General features: G+C 38.5%; 1 protein-coding gene across 1 annotated transcript in view; it reads right to left on the bottom strand.

Moving 5' to 3' along the window:
• The window catches only part of ANKRD55 (ankyrin repeat domain 55), an 81,537-nt gene extending 60,935 nt beyond the window's left edge, over positions 1-20,602 (bottom strand). Inside the window, exons 1-2 of the mRNA XM_012721792.1 lie at positions 20,545-20,602; positions 5,374-5,496 (exon numbers count right to left, since the gene is read on the bottom strand). Coding sequence (XP_012577246.1) covers positions 5,374-5,496; positions 20,545-20,602 — 181 coding nt within the window. The remainder of the gene's footprint in view (positions 1-5,373; positions 5,497-20,544) is intronic.
• Positions 20,603-20,843: the final 241 nt, after the last annotated feature.

Below are 20,843 nucleotides of genomic sequence, written 5' to 3'. Positions count from 1 at the left end.
CTTATAACTGCTTTTAATGTGTCCCATATGTTTTGGAGACTTGTGTCGTCATTGTCATTCTTCTCCAAGTATTTTTTAATTTCATCTTTGATCTCCTCATTGATCCAATGGTCTTCCAGTAGTGTGGGTTTTAGTCTCCACGTGGTATGCATATGCACTTTTGACAAAGATCCCCTGGGCATACTGGTGCTACTATATTTCTGATTTCTCTGATTTTCATTGATTCATGAGTCTATTCTTAATAGATACAATCTTGATTTCTGTAGCTGTGTAATAAGTCTTGGGTAGACTGAATTCTCCCACTTTATCCGTCTTTTTCAAGATCATTTTAACCATACTTGTCCCTTTGTCTCCCTATACACAGTTTAGATAATCTTGTCTATACCTACAAAAATTTGTTGTATTTTTGACAGAAAGTCCATTAAACCTGTATATGAATTTGGGGAGTTTTGCATGCTTACTATATTAAGTTTTCTAACAAAAGAACATGGCATGCCTTTCTATTTATTTAGGTCTCGATTTCTTTTATGAGTATTCTGTAGTTTTCAGCATATAAATTCTCTAGCTATATTACATAACACCTGTGTATTTTTAAATGAGTGATTTTAAATAGTACTGTGGTTTTGATTTTGGCATCAGTGTGCTCATTTCTAATATAGAAATATGTTATTTTTTAGTGTTATTGATCTTGATGAGCTTACTTGTGGGAGTTTTTTTGGGTAGGTTTCTTAGGATTTTATATGTAGACAATAAAGCTGTGCAAAAAAGAGTAAGTTTTATTTTTTTCCTTTTTAATATGTATGCTTTCTATTTCCTTTTCTTGACTTTCTGCACTGGCTAGAATTGTCAGTTTTATGCTGCATAAGTAAGAATGTACATCTTCGATTAGTTCATGGTCTTAGGGGCAAAGTCTTATACCTTAAGTGAAATCTTAAGGTAACATAGAGGGTTTTTGTAGATATTCTATCAAATTAAAGAAGTTCCCCTCTCTCATTTTTCAGAGTTTTTAATCATGGCTGTGTGTTACTTTTGTCAAATGCTTTTCTCCTTCAGTGATATGACTGTGTGATATCTCTTTTTTAGATGTTAACATGGTGGATTATATTGATTGATCTTTAAAATACTGAGCCAGATTTACATTCCTAGAACATACCCCACTTGGTCATGGTATACATATATGAGTAAAGTTGTTTATTGTATTTATTTATTACAGGGTCTCTAGTGATAGTTTTGATTTTTTCCTGATAGTGGTAACTTGTGTTATCTTTGATTTTTCTCTTTGTTAGTATAGGTAGAATGTGTTCATCTTTTTTTTAACTTGTACAGAATTTTTAATTGAAAACATTAAAACAACTACTCAATAGACTATGAAAAATTTGATAACTTTTATTACATTTATGAGGTATTCATTATTTTTGTGGAGATGTGAAAGAAATTTGCATACTTGTGTTTTCTATTCTCTATTTCATTTTAAAGAAAGATTATGAAGAAGAGATCTAAAATACATATAAATGTAAACCCAGTTGAGTTAGAAGTGAAATATAGAGAGAACAAAATCTATGCACAGCTGTGTCATAAGAATGTAGTGTTTTTAGCTAATGTTTTAGGTATGAAAACAATTTAGTTATCACATGAAACAAAAGCAGATACAATAGTAAAGCTGAATCATGAAAATCCCAATCAATTATTTTTAGTATGATCCTTAGCTTTTCTTTCCCTTGGTTTTTTGTCTTCTGGGCCTGAGTCTTGAACAAGTAATCACTTTAAGAGGTGCAATGGATAAATGAGTCATGGGTCAGCAAACACACAGAAAAAAAATCCAGCCAAAATTATAGATAACCTACATGAAATGTTTAACCATATACCTGTAGATAAACCCAACTATTGTGGAAAAAAGAAAAATTCTAAAACAGGTGTTGAGCTCTGCCTGTTTCTGATAATCCATTTGCATGGACAGTGAGTTCAGCTGATCTAGCATGACTGGCTGAAAGGCCATTGGCAGAATGCAGATGATGGGCAGCAGGGCAAAAGCTGCTGGATTCAGGAACTGCAGGGGTAGGTGTCTAGTTTTGCATATGGTATGGTGGGCCTGTGAAGCAGGTGGGTTTGCTAATTTTATTGATCTCTTTCAAAGAATCAATTCCTTGTTTATTGACTTTTCTCTGTTGTGTTTTCATTTAATTAATTTCTATTCTCCTCTTCATTATTTCTTTCCTTCTGTTTGCTTTGGGTTCATTTTTCTCTTCTTTCTCTAATACTTTAGATGAGAATTAAGATTATTCACTGATGGTGTGACTTTTCTAATGAATGCTTTGCTTTGCAGTGTCCCACAAATTCTGGTATGCTGTACTTTTCCATTTACACTCAGTCCATCCAAACCAGGATTGAACATAATCAGTCTGGTACTTGCATTTTTCATACAACTGGGGTTCATCCTTTGGCTCTCCTAAATTTCCACCTCTTAGTCCCAAGGCAGATGTACAAGTGAGCTTTCTTTAAAAACAAAGAAAAAACTGCCATGGTTAAGTTAGGGAGTAACCACTCACTTCATTAAACATTTTCATAGGAGACATTAAGCTCCTTTTGGGACAGGGAAATTGGTTAAATATCATTAATGACAGCCCTCCCTGGTGGCACAATGGGTAAGAATGCAGCACTGCAACCTGGTCACACATACTTGAGTGGGAGTTCGATCCCTACCCTGGAGGTGATCCCCATGGCTTGGCAGACCTCTCCTGACTCACCTGCTGCTCCCCTCAGCAGTGTACTTCCACAATCTGCCTGTTTTGCTCCCCACTCTGTCTCTGGTGAATCCTCTCACTGCCCCTGTCAGGACCAGCCCTAATCACAGGCTGTCAGAGGGCAGAACAGGCAAGTAGGGTCTTAAGGTGGGAGTGTTGTCGGCGAGCAAAGATTCCAAGAAGGTGGAAAGGGGGTGGGGTGGGCACAAGGAAGACACAGGAGTCAGAGTTGGGTGCAAGTCTTCCTGCTTATCTTTTTAGCAGGTCTTTATACTGTTTAGCAAGTAGTGAGTTACAATAATGCATCAGGTAAGTTAATAAGAAATCAGCATAAAAGTTCTAAAAGAAGAGGGGAACAATGCATCCTCTTCCTGACACTTTACAGCATACTAGACTATACATCTTTGTGATAGCTTTCAAGAATATGGATGTGTAACTATGACTTCAAAGGATAAAGGGTCTGGGAAAGGATAAGCTGTTAGCAAAGGATTTAGGGGTCCTAAGGAAGGAATAAATTGTGTTAGCAGAGTCATCAGTGATTGTCTAAAGAAAAGCTAATGGCTAACTTGAGGCTAGCAGAGAGTAGCTAGTGTTTGTTTTAGGAAAAGGTTAATTAAGACTAACAGAGAGTAGTTAGTGACTGTTTAAGAAAAGGGTAAATTAAGAGGAAGTCACATAGTTATGCATTAAGCAAAACCTGTGTCAATAATGTTAGGAAATTGTCCATGGGTCCTTATGCCCTAGGAGTTTTATCTGAGATTTGCTTTTTGTTTCAAAAGCAAAGAAAGCTTCCCATGAGTCTTGATGCTCTGGGGATCTTATCTCTCCAGGAGCTTGCCTTTTGTCTCTGGATACAGAGGAATTTCCTGCCCTGGGGTGGCTCGTACTTTGCCCTGGCCAGGTAGCCAATTTATGAAGCTAAGGCAATCAGTTGCAAAATGATGTTTGCTCAGAATATTTTTGATATTGTGATTATACAAAAAAGGAGTTCGTAACATAAGTTAACAATGGAAATTCTGATTTTTCAGAGCTTTTCCCTTCCATCCAGAATTTGTTGGTCGACAGAAGTTACATAGCTTGTGTCATGCTCCTGCACCTTTGGCCTGTACCCCAGTTTTAAATCATTAAAAACTTCCCAGAAATACTGAGACAGAGAAACAATGATAGAACTTTTGTTAAATTGTCATTGGTCCCTGAGGCTCTTTTATTTTTTTTAAAAAAACTTTTTTTTGGTAGTTGCTTTTTTGGCTCATTTCTATTGTTTATTTTTAAGTTCATTGAATCTTTCTTTTGCTTCTTCATTCTGTGGCTGAACAATGGGATTTTAAAATTGTGATTACTATATTTTTCAGTTCCAAAATTTTCCATTTAGTTCCCTTTCTATATATTAGTTCTTTGCAGAAGTTACCTATATTTTCATATAATTCATGCATATTCGTATCACTCATTCTCTTCATGAGTACTTGAAAATCTTTGTTAGACAATTCTAACATCTTTCATCTCATGGTTGGCATCTATTACTTCTTTTTCATTCAATTTCCTGTTTCTGGGTCTGACAAGTGATTTCCTATTAAAACTTTCTATTAAACTTCCAAATAACACACTATTTGGTGCATTTTGTTATGAGTCTTCTAACCTTTATTTTAGCTAATTTCTTATGACACTGCTCCAAAGGGGAGGTGAGGGAGTGCCACCTCATTATTTCTAGAATTTCATGTCTCTTACTTAACCTTCACTAATATCTGAGCAGAAAGATCCTTCATTATGGCTGAATGGTGGTGAAAATCCTAATTTCAATAAGACCTCCTCTGAAACTGGCCCAGAAGCTAAGGGTAGGGGACCTCAGGTTTAAGCTTTCCACTTAGTCCTGGAATGGATGGGACTTAGGCCATAGGATTTGTGTGTGTGTGTGTGTGTGTGTGTGTGTGTGTGTGTGTGTGGTATTTGACTGGAATAGTCATTGTCTAAAAGGTTTTTGTATTGCCAGACTGTTCTTTTCCTGGTCTTTGGCTAGAAAAACCAGGCCATTATGATCTATGTCTATCTGCATTACTGGGTTGCTGACTTCTTCTCCAAGTATGGGATATATAAAGCTAAAAAAGGAAACCCAGGCAATCACCATCGTGTCATTCCTTGGGCACCAAGTTCTTAATCAGTGTGCCATGTTCTCTTCACCTTCCAAAGTCTCCAAATATTTGTTTTATATACAGTGGATATAGAATAGAGAAAAAAGGGTACATTTACTCTATTTCCCCAGAAAATAATTCCTCGCTCTCTGGCTTTAACGATGATATTTTCCCATCATTAACTGCTACCAAAAGTAGTCTCTTTCCATACCCCTTTCCTAACTACTTATCTACTTCAGTAATTTTTACAAAGAAGCTGGAAACAAACTCTTGTGAATCCACTTCATTATAAGAGATAATATAAAATATTTTGAAGACTTTTGTCTAAGACTCTCACTTAATGAAATACTGGGGGGACCTGTATACACTCTTGGACAGGATTTTTTTATGCCTCACTATCAGAGTAGCCTGTTCATATAGTATGTTAACATTGTTCACATCTGAAGGCCACTCTAAAAGGACAGAGCAAAACATTCTTCAGTATTCAAAGTGAATAAGTAGCTCACCTTCACTGTCACAGCATTCTAGGATGGAAGGGTCTTCCCGAATCACTGAAGTGAGAGCATTGACATCTCCATTAGATGCTGCCTGATACACCATGGTCAGATCAACTTCCTCAGATGAATCACCTTCATGAATAAACATACCCACAATGTGTGGAGTGAGTTTGCTGAAAGAATAACAACATCCAAAGCATCACTCACACAAGTGATTCATAAAAACTTCTCTGGTAAATTCAGGCAAAAAAAATGAATCATCCTGATCACATGGATGCTAATGACTTCTGAAGAAAGGTGGTCCCTTGTGGGCCATCTTGTAACACCACTGTATAGTGGGAAGGAGACTTAAAAGATTAGATGGTCTCTGTCCTCCCTGGTGATACAGCGGGTTAAAGCACAGCACTGAGAAGCTTAAGCCACTTCCGCATGAGTTCAATTCCCGCCTGCCCCGGAGGTGACCACATGTCACAGCAGACCTCTCCTGGCCCACCTGCTGCTCTCTTCAGCAGTGTACTTCGTCCATCTGCCTGTTCTGCTCCCCAATCTGTCTCTGGTGAATCCTCTCACCCTCTGCATCTCTGGCCTGTACCTCAGTTCTGTATGAATAAATAAAACTTAAAAAAAAAAAGATTAGGTGATCTCAGAGATTGATTTTACAGGCATTTAGGCTACTTGCAATCAGTGAGATCATAAATAAATGGAAACCTCATGTTATCTGTAGGTTTCCCTTTTAGACTTGAAATGTGTTACTTTTACTTTCAATGACTCAGTTTATCTACCTTTGAAGGAGACATTGTGCTCCTTATTCTCTGTTCTACAGATTCATTCCCTATCCATTTCCATCCTACTCTAAGACCTGAGGGATGCCCCTGCTGACCATATGGCCCCTGCTCTTTGCCTTGCCCATGGGAGATACTGGCAAAAGAATGGTGGGGAGGAGAGCATGAGATGGGCACTTCTTCCTGCCTTCTCCCAGTGCAGTGAGCAGCATTAGTTGCTTCTTGCCCATCTGAGGATCTTTCTCCCAAAAATCAGTTTTCACTGTGCTCCCTTTAAGAAATGAATACCTTTCCCTCACCCTGCCTCATCTCTATATATAGTCCCTTCAGAAAAGGCCCCTTTATTTGAACAATCTGGAGTTTCATGACATGGTGTTTCCAGTCTGTTGAGTTGTGTGCCACTCTTTTGAGTTTGGTAGCTACCTGTATTATATCTTTGTACTACTAACGAACTGGGGATCAAATGATAGCAGTGGAGCATTGCAGCAATGGGAGACAAGCTTTGCTCACAGGAAAACCTCTAATGAGATGTTATGCTGGCCCCTTTGCATAGGCAATTCCTCCCACAGATAGTCATTGTTCAGGGAAAACATACATTCAATAAACATTTTTAAAAGTTGTGTTTTTCTACTAGTGCCAGAGATAAGTATTTAAAATTCTAATTGATCTTTAGTTGACAGTGGTCCTAAATCTATGGCTTGGTTTTTCTACCTCAGTATTTCTTGGAAGTCACACATGATTTTTTTTTGAACAAGTTGACCTGTCCCAGGAAGAGCTTAATTATTAAAAACTATTCACTGATGACAATGAACTGTGTTGTAAAGTAAATGGTTGTTTCCTCATTTATCCATGGTAGATGATGTTGTTGAAGCAGATTTACCTGTACAATGACCTGAGGGCTGAAAGTGGGATATGAGGGGTGTAGGATCAAATGTGGCAAGTGCAAGGACTCTGGAGCGATATAACTTGGGTTCAAGTCTCACTTGTACTAGCTGGCTGTGTAAATCTGGACCCACACTGAGCCTTAATTTCCTTGTCCTTAAAGTGCAGATGATGATATTGTTTATGATAATCACCTATCTCATTAGGTCATTGTGAGGAATAAATGAATTTTTAAACATATGTGCTTTTAGAACAGGGCATAGTAAATGCTATACATGCTTTGCTACTACTACTGTTACTTGGTGTGAAGATGTATGTTTAGAGGAATTAAAAATTGGAATTGTAGCTGACCAGTCTCAGCTAGCCAGCCACCAGGAAGTGTGCTGTACAAGAAATTCAGACAGTTGAAGGACAGGGTGGAGAAAGGGAAGATGTGTTAGGCAGAAAGGGAAGATGTGCTGGCAGAACACAATGTACTTCAGGGTTATTTTAGCCCTGCGATATCAGTCTAAACCACAGTGTGATTGGGAAATAGGAAATGAAGGCACTCCCCTCCAGGTTGTGTAGAAGTAGCCAGTTTGAGTTGTGTTTTATGTAAGTAATACGACCCACAGACCATAAAAAGAATTCCAATAGAAATGTGAAGGGTGATACCACAGGTACAGGAGAACGACTAATGGTCCTTCCAGTTTTCAACAGGAAGGGGCAGAGGGACTTCTCATTACCACCAGATGGGGATGCAGATCCAATCTCCCCACAATTGGCCTTGTTGGAGCAGCAGCAAAGTCTGGAATCAAACAGTGCTAAGAACATCTATTTTCTACGGAAGATCACAGAGCCTTTGGAGATAAATAATTCGTATTTTTTTCTCCACCCCCCCTTTCTTCTTTCCTTATTCCACATCATTATTCTCATCATCTATCTAGCATGTATCTTTCTTCTGATGCATTTTAGGGTAGGAACGTTGTTTCAAAGCTTTTGCCTGTCTAATTGCAAAAGTTACACAGATATATTTATGTATGAGGCCATAAATAGAAATTCTATAATGCATACAGAGGGGGAGAGACTGAAAGTAGAAAAAAATGGAAAAGAAACATTAAGAGAAAGGAAGGAAAAAGCATGTGGAGATATATAGTTTGCATTTTATTAAAAATACGTGTAAATAGGGGCTCTCCCTGGCAGCACAAGGAGTTAAAGCACTGCATTATAAGGCTCTCTGAAGCCACTGCAGCATGAGTTCGATCCCCTGCCAGGGAACTGAACCACATGGCATGGCAGACCTCTCCTGACCGTCCCGCTACTCCTCTCAGCAATGTATTTCAGTACATCTTCCTGTTCTGCTCCCCCTCAGTCTCTGGTGACTCCTCTCACCCACCATACATCTGGCCTGTACCCCAGTTCAGTAAGCATAAATAATAAACAAATCGTTTAAAAAATGTGTAAGTATATGAAAAATGTTAAAAACTGGAAAGACTTGCATCAATATCAATGAGATAATGTGTTGGATATTCTTCAGAATTGTCTACATTTTCCATATTCTCTATAACTAATAGGTAACTTTTAAAATCATCAAAGTAAACCAAGTTTTTTCCCTTTAAAGCACAAGGAGTAGCTTTACTTTAATTTCCTACTACTGAAAGGGTAGATGTCTTATCGGTTTTTAACTGAGAAAACAAGTCCTTGATATTTGACAAAGTTTTGGTAAAAAAAATATGTACTTTCTAATTCTGACCTTTAAAAATATCCTAGTAGATTAAAAAAGGTACAGATTTGCAGATTTTTAAGTAATTTTTTACCTAAAAATTGGAAGGATAACTTTCTTGAAGTCATGTATTTCCCTCATTTTTTTGGATAACCTGAATAACCTGAACAAGTTTTTAGATGTGTCATAAATTATCTACCTAACTCCCTCTCTCAAGGATCGCTTTACTGCTAGGATTTCAGACATACAGAAATGTTTTGGATTACCAGATGTGGACTCCTTTTCTAGAATTTCCTAGGGTGGACTTCCTTGAGAAAACCCTTGACTGCATCCCTTATTCAGAGGTCAGTTTGACATTTGTTCTATTTAAACTGTGATCATTTTGTGAAAGGGTCAGGTTAATAGCAGGATAGATTAGCTATTACAGTTTCAAGAATACAGACCAGATTGGTCTAGAGAGGCTTTCTTTGGTTCATTATAATTCGGAGGAGCCTTGAGTGACGGAATCCACCTTAAAGCCATTCATGAAGTTCAAATTCATTTTTGGCCACAGAAGACTATGCAGACTGCTCTTAGATGCACTGCCTCTCAAGAACTGAGATTTCTTTCTTTCTTATTATTTAATATCTACCATGGACTAGTGAAATTGTGGATACAAAGGCTATAGAGTCTCTGTCCCTAAGAAGGACATGCCTTAGTGGGAAGACAGGTATATAATTAATTTATGATTGAGGTGTACTACGAATATTATGACAGGACATGAAGAGTCACTTAAATAATACTTTCCTGTAGATTCTTTTAGTCCAGGTTCCTCTCTATTCCTGTAGGGTTATCCTGAGTGCTGGGAGATAGAGACATTGCATTTGGGGGGGGGGGTAGCTTGAAATGACCTACCCATAAAGACCTTTCCATTAAGGAGGATGCCAAGCTTTCACTGTCTCCCTTTGGCTCCATGTGACAACATTGCCACCCACCGGTGATGAAGAGTCTCTGTAGGCCTTGACCAGGGCCCTGAACCAGATGGTATTTAAGGTAGACTTAAAATCCAGTCTGGAACACTGCCATACAGGAACATATTTAAGGTCACTTATATAGTTGACTGGCATTGAAATAAAATAAGTTTCATGTGACTCTTATCATGTATATTACATGATATGCAGCATGCAGACAGGGAGGTAATATAGAAAAAATGTAAGAGCACAGACTCATCCCACAGAGCATGAATCCTGGCATTAACATTCATTTGGTAGCTATGTGACCTTGAGTGAGTTGCTTTACTTTTCTTTCCCTATTCTTTACCTGTCAATTGAAATAAGAATAGTATTTACCTTGTAAGGTTGCTCTTAGAATTATGAGTTAATCCATATGAAGTTACTTTAGAGCAATAGCTGGCACTGAGTTAGCACTCAACGTGTATAATTATTATCAATATTACTATTCTGACATAGATAGGAACCTCTGTATTCTTTCCCCTTAATAAGAACTTTTCTCTTACTCAGCAGGCTGTAAAAGTTTTGTGCACTGAAATATTTTATTTCTCCTGTTGTCTCCTACAGGCCCTCAGAGTGTACAGGCAAGGTTTTTCTGAGTGTGTTATAAAGTGCCAGTCATATGGGAGGAAGTGAAAGTTTTTTCTTTTAAAGAGAAAAATAGCTCTAAGCTTTCTGCATGTACTAGCTGAGAGAACAAACCCTCAAAGCAATATTCATGCCATGGCAGTGGAAAAGAAGGGATTTTATTTTGTGGGGAGGAAGTCTTGCAACACATTATCTCAAGAGTAAGTATCTGGCCACACTCAGGTCCTTCTTCATAACCAGATTTGTGATGTAACACAAACTGCATTTCTTTGAATCTTAGCATTACTATGTTTCCTAGGGTAATAGTTGTGAATGCCATTCCATGATTAGTTAGTCTCCCACCTGGATGGGGAGACCTGGGAGTCAGTCTGGGACATAATAGCTGCTATTTTAAGAAGCTCATCTGTATTGAAATTCAGTAATGATGTCTCTAGAATGCACTTTTACTTTACCAATACTAATTCTTAGAAAAAAAGATCTCAATGTTTTAAAAAAGAATTATTTATTTATTCATACAGAACTGGGATACAGGCCAGAGGTACAGGGGTCATGAGAGGATTCACCAGAGACAGAGTAGGGAGCAGAACAGGCAGATCTATGAAGCACACTGCTGAGGGGAGCAGTGGGCAGGTCAGGAGAGTCTGCCACACCATGTGGATCATCTCCGGGGTATGGGGGATCGAACTCATGCTGAAATGGCTTTAGCTTTTTAGTGCTGTGCTTTAACCCACTGTGCCACAATGGAGGGGCCAGAAGATCTCAATTTTTAATGCACAGAACCTTTAGTATGTGTGCAGTAAGTGAATGGATTGATCGACTTAGTATGAACACTCAGTGGGTTTCTCTCTCACTGGAATCTTGTGGGAAACTTTTTAATGTTAAAATGTTATGCCGGGCCCTCCCTGGTGGTGTAGTGGGTTAAAGCACAGCACTAAGAAACTAAAATCATTTCCTCATGCGTTTGATCCCTGCCCGGAGGTGACCCACATGGCATGGCAGACCTCTCTTGCCCGTCCGCTGCTCCCCTCAGCAGTGTACTTGGTCAATCTGCCTGTTCTGCTCCCCACTCTGTCTCAGGTGAAGCCTCTCACGGCCCCTGCACTTCTGTCCTGTACCCCAGTTCTGTATGCATAAATAAATAAATCTTTAAAAAAATATTATGCCAAGAAGTTCTTTGGTAACTAGGTAGGTATAAATTTTAAATAATTTTTATGAAGGATTGTGCTAGCCTTTGGGAATTTGAAAGTAAATCAAGTGTTGTTATTTTGACTACCATTCCTCTGATCTCCCTCTGGTTCACACATATTTATCCACACCCTCATTTTACTTTCAGAAAATGGCAGGTGTTTGAATCAGGCATTCATGATTTTAATGGGACCAGGAGCAATGAGGAATAGGTGGAGAAGCAGGGTTTGTTTAGCTCGGAGAAGAGCAGACTCAATTGGATATGACAACTGTTTTCAAGTATTGGGAAAACTAGAAATGGCATTTAGAATTAATTTTTTATAGATCCAGAGGGTAGAACTAGCTCCAGTAGGTAGAAATGGAAATAATTAACTTAGAAATAGCATTTAGAATTAATTTTTTATAGATCCAGAGGGTAGAACTAGCTCCAGTAGGTAGAAATTGGAATAATTAACTTGAAGGACCATGGCTGCTTGGAACCAGAAGGGATTACCTTGTAAGCTACTGTATTGCTCAAAACAAGTTCTAACCAAATATATCTTGATATGCTCTTAAGGTGGTAACCTGTATCGAGTAGAAGACTGGCCTAAGGTTCCATTCATGATTGATATTCTATGTGTCTTCCTTACTTCTGTGGAGAATCAAATAATGAATCATCTATTATCAATGAACATTGTCTACTAGGGTAGGAGGGCATGGGATAAGGGGATCTTGCGTGGGTCCATAAAAGGCATCCTATTGGCCCTCTACTGTGACCCGTAGTAGCCTTGATGTCCCGAAAATAGCTCAAGAAAATGAATGTAAATTTTGATGGCTGGTCCAAGGGTCAGAGATTGAACAAGACTGCTCTGTCAGCTCATCCTCCATAATTTTCCTTACTGTCTTGACTCTGATTTTTCCTTTTTATAATAATTTATTCCTAGATTGGAAAAGATATCTTCCTTCTTTAAATTTTCTTTAAAATTGCTGCTAACTCCGGAAAGTGCCAATGCATGCGTTCTGTCCACAGTCATAGACTGACATTAGATCTTAGATGATTCTCCTGGATTCCTAAGGATGCCTGAAGGCAAATGAAATGGAATCACTTCTCACAATATTGGGGTTAGAGATGGATACTGCCTTAATTTTGTTGTCGCTTTATAAAAGGCACAGAATAGGCCCTCCCTGGTGGTGCAGCGGGTTAAAGCACAGCACTGAAAATCTAAGCCACTTCTGCATGAGTTCGATTCCCACCTGCCCCGGAGGTGAGCACATAGCGTGGCAGACCTCTCCTGACCCGCCCGCTGCTCCCCTCAGCAGTGTACTTTGTTGACCTGTCTGTTCTGTTCCCCACTCTGTTTCTGGTGAAGCCTCTCGCCGCCCCTGAGCCTCTGGCCTGTACCTCAGTTCAGATATGCACAAATAAATAAATCTTAAAAAAAATAAAAATAAAATAAAAGGCACAGAATAAAGCTCAACCTGGTGAATAATTACTCTTCTGTGACTGCACTAGAATTCTGGAAGATGCGCTAGAATTCTGGAAATATGATTCTCTTGAAGTATGACTAATCCTCCAAATTAGAGGCCAGAAGGCAGAATAGTACTGAGTATGTTGTAGATACTTGATAAATTTCCCAATTGGCAAATTGAAGATAGTTAGATACAAGAAATGAAACCACATTTTTTATATTCTATAGGAATAAAGTTAGTAAAAGTTATGGAAGAGGTGTCTTCTTTAAACAATTTTATAAGGTCTATCATTAGCATTTAAGTACAGTTGAAATAAAGGAACAACTTCCCACAAATCTTCTATATCATGGAAAATGGTTTAAGTAAGTCTGGTTTAAACCGATACAGACCTGTGAACATGTGATGTTTTGAGGTCTATAAAAAGTGGCAGTAGAAGTGACTTCTCAGTAATTAAGTCATTTGACTTTATAGTTAAATCTGATTCCTATAAAGAACTTGTCCATTCTGTAAAATAAGAGGTCAACCATATCCCTGTGTTTCAATCTGATGATCTATTACAATTATCTTGGAAACTTAAAAAAAAAAAAAAAATTGACTGCTGAGCTCTGGCAGCAGATATTTTGATTAAATTGAGCTGTCATTTCAGATGTTATCACTTTACCATTATTATAACATATTTTATATGTTCTGTTCCCCACCCTGTCTCTGGTGAATCCTCTCACTGCCCCTGCATCTCTGGCCTGTACCCCAGTTCTGTATGCACAAATACATAAATAAATCTTTAAAAAAAAAAAAAAGGTTATCCCTAGAATAGCACAGAAAGCCTAGAAACCTGCCTGACACTGGCATGAAAAGGGAGACTAACAGGTAGGCTGGCTTTTGAGCAAAGGAGAATATCATTTAGAAGGTAAGTCTCAGAGAACAGAACACCAAAAACAGAGGGCAGGGAAAATGAAAGCTTTCTAGGATCTGTGAGCTTTTCTAGAGAATCAACAGCCTTTTGTTACAGTTTATCCACTCGGGCAAGTCTTGGTCTTTTGAATTTCCAAGTGAAAAAGGGGTACTATGCCATATACTCATTACAGAGGGGTAGAGAGCTTAAGGGGTGCAGTATTCTCTTGACTTGGGGAGACCTAGGGCCTTTGTGATCTTAGGTTAGTCATTTATAAAAATCAATACTACTTACTAAGTAGTATTAAGGTACTTACTATAGGCCAGACAAGTTCCAAGTGCTTTGTTTGTGTTATGTCATTAAATCTTTATAACAAACCTATAAGGATTGTTATAACAACTCTATAACCACCACTAATGCTTCCTGAGTGATTCAATGGGCAGGCATGGTTCCAGGGTGTACTCACTAATCTGTGCAAATAATCCTTTGCAGCAGGAGCATCTTCACTTACAAGGTCCTTCATGAGGTATAGTGATGTTAAATAGCTGGGTCACACAGAAAGTGACAGCCCTGGGACTTGCCCTGTTCAGTTTGGCTCCAGCGATCATTACAGTTCACAACACCATCCCACCCCTAATCCTTCCATGTTTTCATTTCACATACAAAAAATAAGGGGGTTATATTACACATTCTCAGAGGTTTCTTCCAATTCTAAAAGTATCATGATTTAAGGCAAAAAAACTTGAGGCCAGTAACCATTTAAAGCCAGACATTGACAAGCCCTTGAGTTCAGTGGCCCATTGTTCAGTCAGCTTGTGGCAAAAGACTAGAATTCTGAAGATTCTCTGAGTTGGTGTCTTCAAGATATCCCACTCTTGAAGATACCAAAATAGGTTATTTTGATCTGAGGACAATGAAGACCCTAGAATATTAAGAGGGTCTTGACCTTCCCTTAATCCTTTTGCCTGGTGCCACTCACAGTACAGTATTTCTGAATGACAATCTCATCTACAGAATTATGGTTATCAAAGGTAACAAAAGTAAAGCCTAAGCCTTTCTTGCTACTGTCTCAATCAGTTGTGATTTCAATCACTTCCATTCTCTCATGCTGCTCAAAATAATCTCTTAGGTAATGTTCTTCAAATCTTCTCTAATACCAGCAAAAAATAAGTTTAGTGGCTTTTCTTTTAGGTTCCACTGAAATATCTGTTCCTCCAAAGGGTAGCATCGAAGGGAAAATCATGGCAATCAGTACCCACACACGGCCTAATAATGCTAAGGAAATATGGAGTGTATGAGTAGAGATGAGAGGAAAAGTTCAGTGTGGTGACCCAGCTGACCTTTAGGCAAGGGGCAGAATCAAAGGATGGCCTTTTGAAGTTAATCTGGCTAAGTTTTGGGACACATCAGTGTTGATTCAAGAGATGAGACTGATCAGATGGGCCTTGATTCCCTCTGGATCCCCTTGGGAGTACACTCAGAGAAGAAGCCTTGACTGCCCAGGACAGAAGGGCTATGATGGAGGACACTGAGGGTTAAGCAGTCCCCTAACTCTTCATCTTGTGAATCACTTGCAGTTCTTGACTCTCTAAGGCTGTGAATGGTAATTGGGTATCCTCAGAGAGTGATTTCCCTCTAGCTAGGGTCACAAGAGGGGCCTGAAAAGACTGATCTATCACACCTATCCCAGGAGTTGGTCCATGGAGGGAAGCTCCTTTGTGCTAAAAGAGAAGCACAAAGGAGGAGGCAGAGAGTGAGTAGCGTAGACTTCCAGCACACACACTTGCTTAGACTTGGTCTTGAGTAGGCAAGAACACTAGAAAAAGAATTCTTCTCCCATCTCTCTTCTTCTCTCTGGTCCTCTTTCCTGGCCATGAAAGGAAGCAGGCTGAGCATTTCCCCAGAGACATATCTGCTTCTAAACTTGTTTACCACCTAGTATTCTATTATCTAGCTTGTAAACTGAAACCAATCACAACACTCTGTGCTTCATTCCCAGTGCCTATTTAGGGTCTGTGAGCCTAAAATAATCAACTGACCCCAAGTCATTTTCCCATTTTTCTGTTTCCTTTGCCTGCCTTTTCTCTGTCCTCTTTGCCCTTAGAACATTTGCTTATTCTTCTGTTAATCTGTTTGTCACACTGGAACTTTAACTTTTGCAAATTGCAAAGTTAAATCTATGTACTCGGAAGTCTTTTTTTTTTTTTTTTAATCTTGGATGAAAAGCTGGAAATTAAAACCAGCACATCTGTGTGTGGGAGTTTAAAAATCCACAACACAATGGGATAACAGCTTGATTGGGAAAATATGGGCAATAATTTTATTTCTTGTTGATGTCTTATTTCCTCATTAAAATTCATGGTTGAAAAGTACTATAGTAAAAAAAGCATGGGTTTTGAAGTTAAACAGGTTTAGGCTTGAGTCTCAGCTTGGTCATTTTTATTTATGGTAATCTTGGGTAAGTCACAGTCCTTTTGAGCTCCATTGATAAGAGGCAAGAAGGGACAACAGTGATAATGGTGAGTATTAAATGAGGTAGCCTATGTGCAATCATAGGCACAGAGCTTGGCTCCTACCAAGTGTTCAAGTGAATGATAAGTTCTTATCATTACGGGCACTAAGCTAAGAACACCATTACTATGTAAAGTGCATGCACAGTCTGCCTTTTCTCTCCCGTCTCCCAAATGCCAAATTTCCTTTCAGCTTAAACGAGATTGGATTGTATCAAAAAAACAAGTCATGAGGCAGCATGTTGTCTGAGAAGAATCTTGAGATCTGAGCTCTTTTAGTGCAATGCAGCTAGCTGACAGGTGGTCCTCAAGATACCTCTGGAACCTGTGAATATTACCTAAGATGGCAGGAGAATGAATACCACCTTATGTATCACATGATCAAGATTATTGAGAGAATCATTTTACCTGAATTTCCTGAGAGCTTTCTAAATGTAATAACACATACTGTTATAAGAGGAAGAGTGAATTCTGGTGCAGACATAGAGGAGAGACATACACAGAGAAGAAAGTGATGTAAAGACTGAGGCAGAGTCCAGAAGCAGCCAGAAGCTAGAAGTAAAAAAGGATCGTTCCCTAGAACCTCCAGAAAGAGGACAGCCCCTGCTGACGTCTTGATTTCATAACTCTGGCACCCAAAACTGTGAAGATACAATTCTGTTGTTTTAAGCCTCCAGCTTGTGACAGTTTGACATGGCCGCTAATTCTCTATACCGACCTGGGTTGGAGGTCTGAGCCCATCCTCTCATTCTCTCATCAGCCTTGCCAGAGAAACAAATGGTGGAGAGGGTAGCGCCCCCACAGGTACATGCAAATGCACTGCTTGTCAAATATCTTCCTCACAGAACCTGGGCACAGCCAGGGATGGAATCACCCCTCTTGCTAGCATTTTCTCTGAGACCTGGGACTCCTTCAGTCAAAGCAAAGCTTTTCTTTTCACAATTAGAGTCAAAGCTTAAAATACAAATATCTTCAGTTACATAATATTTTAACTTCAGTAGGAAGTGTTCTGTAGTAAGTGGTTTTACTACAGGTCCTTTCCTGCATGTGGGCTTTGAAAGGGAAGCTGGCCAGGAAGAGCACGTGGGATCAGGAAAGATGTTGCCATGGTGAAAGCAAAATGTGCAAAGCAGAGTAGTGGAGTGTGCTGCAGAGCTAGGCTTCCTGCCTTGCAGTTTCACAAGACAAGGCTGATGTGTTTCTTGTCCCTTTGGTCAGTCAGATAACCTAATCTTTAAACCTCCCAGCGACAATGTGAACAAATACCATTCATCTTCATTAGAAGAGGAGATCAATCAGTTTGTCAAAGTTCAAGTATCTGGGAAGGGGGCTGACACAGGACTGGAGGAGCAAATGTCTATTTGTCCCCAGCCCCCTAACACAGGGATGGTTTGTTACTTCTCGGTAAAGAGAAATATAGAAAAGAGCAGTTGGAAGGATTCAGGCTTACCAAATCCATCATGCATGAGCCCTCAAGATCATATGCATTGTATTTTTCAAGTGCACAATACTATTTTCTGGGAAACCATGAGCCACAGCTGTTTGAGCCCTACCCCCACCCCACAGTAGCTGTAAGCACCAGAATGTTCCTAAAAAGGAAGCTTCCTAGTGTGTTGCTTTCTTCACAGAGAACACCTGGGTCTCAGGCCCCTTATTACTAATCAGGCCCCTTATTACTAATCATAATTATTAAAAGGTGCACATTTTAACTTTTCTGTGCTTCACTTTTGTTAGCTGAGATTTTAGGGGTTTGGATGGGATGAGAACTTAACAATCTTTGCTGTACAGGGGAAGTTTTTGTCAGGCTGTACCCCACACCAATCCACTTGGGATTTCCAGGGATGAGACTCATGCAGCAGCAGTTGAAGAAACTGTCCAGGCAAATCTTATGTGCAGTCAAGTTTGAGAATAGGTAGATTACATGACTTCTATGATCTTTCTAGATGTTATCTCTTGTCAACATCTACATGTAAAGTCAGTGGTCATGATAGCTTTGATTGTCTGGATAGTCAGAAATCATGAAAAATCCTCTACTTAAGGCTCACATTCAACTTTTCAAGAGAAAGGCACTTAGTACACTATGGTTTTCTTACAGTGTTTAAAATCTATATAATGGTCTAAATCTATTATGGCCATCTATTATGACCTTTCATGGATTTAAAAGTGGAAGGATTAATGAGAATAGAGCTATTCAGGTATCAGTTAGTTAATCATTATTCTAGAGGTTGCTCTAAATTATGCTCTGGAGTCCTAAAAAAATAATTAATGTAATTTAGTCAACCACCATTAACTAAACCCTCATTTATTTTGAAGATTGCTAAATTCAACCTGAAGATTAGAAAGATGAACGGTTTTTGCATTTGGGTAACTCATAGTCCATGACCATAGTAATAGTAATAGCCATTAATAATATAAAAGCAGCCCCAATTTGAAAGTACTGTTTGTACATCAGGCAATAGTCCAGATGCTTTTTATAACTTATTTTAGATTCTCAGTACTGCCAGCTAAGCATTGTTTCTTCCATTTTAGTGTTTAAAAAAAAAAATTAAAAACTAAGGTCCAGAGAGGTTAGGTAACAGGATATGGCCACACAGCTGAGAAGCATTTGACTTATGTTTGTACATGTGATTTCTGCCATGCATCTCCAGAGAGAAAGGACTGAAAAATAGAGATGGAGATAGCAGGAAAAGGGAGGTGGGGATGAAAGTCAGGTCTAGGGGAAAGGTATTATCCACATGAAATGTATTATAAAAAAATTCTATAAATTAATATTTTAATTATGTTTTAGGCTCAGTCCTGTTATGGAGACACAACACTGGAACAGATGAATTTATTATGAAGGGCTAGCTCTTTGGCAGTCAGTTCCAACTCCCTCAAATTAGTTTTGTAAAATCAACCCATTGTGCTCCTTTTTGGACTGCGCAGCTCAGTATGTCAGTTTTTAGACAGTATGAGGTCTTTGGATTCAAACAGACTTTTACTTTTGCTAATTGTTATTCATGATACAGAATGTATAATGAGGAGAGGGTGGTACAGAGGAGAGAACTGCAACAATCATTTTTTCTATGATGTTTATAAATGCAGTGTGAACTAGCACATTCTGAAGGTACACACATACACACACACACTTCAAAATGAGTTAGACTTGAATATCAAATTCTCTCTGTACATATACATAGTTACTGAGAAGTCAAAATATGTATAATTTGAGAAAGCACTGAGCTAAAATAATTCACCCATAAAACCAGATGTAGCTTGAGATATAGTAAACATACTATAGCCTAAAGCAGGTACAGGAAAAAGAAGCAATATGTTTTCCTAATGAGGCTTTTACAAGCCACCATTTTCCCACTGAGCCAAAACAAGTAAATGATCAAAAAAACCTTAAGACCCTGAAGGGTATACAATATTATAAAAAGTAGTTTAGACAATAGGTATTTTTTCAATTCTAAAAATAAATGTATATAATGGAAAATTTCTGTACATATACAGAAGACACACATAATTACACATAGGCATTACATATACATGTATATGCACATTTATATGCAAAATGTACACACAGACTGTATAGCTAAATAGAGTTTTTTATGATGATGGGTCAACCCCACAGTAGGTTTTCACATGGAAAATTACCTCCACTTTGGAAATGATGAGTAAGAAAGATACAGTCTGTCATTGCAAATAATAGCACAGTGATAAGTCATTACACAACTTCAGGTGAGATAATATATCAAATACAGTGTAAATGTGGGCAACACTTATTCCTGAAGGAAATCAAGATATATGAAACTATAGCAATGAAGTATAGGATTAGCAGGATGAAAAGATATACAATTTGTTCTTTTAATTTACTTATTCTATTTTTTTAAGATTTGAAAATAAAACTAATGAGAATAAAGATGGTACTATCTGAAATAGCTGATGTGCTTGAAAACCAATTAAATAAAAATTGAACTAGGAGCACTTTAACGAGATAAACAGACCACAAGCTCATTTTCTCCTTTTACATACTCATCAAATTAGATGTGGACATTTGGAACAGGTTTGTTTTCTATGTAAAATCTCTCTCTCTCTCTCTCTCTCTCTCTCACACACACACACACACACACACACCACCCTTTTCCCTTACAACTGCAAATTCCTGCTATTGGGCTAAAGCTGCAAAGAACCAAAGGATGAGTTAAAGCAGCATTTTTACCTTTTTGCTGATCAAACACAGATGGAGTGCTGAAATCCATGGTTGCCTGTCTCATCATTTACCATCAGAATGGCAAAAAGCATCCAGATCTCTAGAGGAGAAAACATCATCTCACACGTTACAGTCAATACAACAGTCAGATACAGTATCATTTGCCAAGATCTCTGAGAATTAAATGTGCATCAGCGCTGCAGGTTGTTGTCAAGGCAAATGATGGAAAATAGGTAAATGTTATTCCTGAAATACCTGCCAGGAAAAGAGTTGCTTCCGATGGCCTCATTCATCAGCTATACTTGTAT

Source organism: Condylura cristata, unplaced genomic scaffold (assembly GCF_000260355.1).
Source record: "Condylura cristata isolate star-nosed mole 26May11 unplaced genomic scaffold, ConCri1.0 scaffold00007, whole genome shotgun sequence".
NCBI lineage: Eukaryota > Metazoa > Chordata > Mammalia > Eulipotyphla > Talpidae > Condylura > Condylura cristata.
Note: the sequence above shows the minus strand (reverse complement) of the source record. Positions and strands in the feature narration are given on the sequence as shown.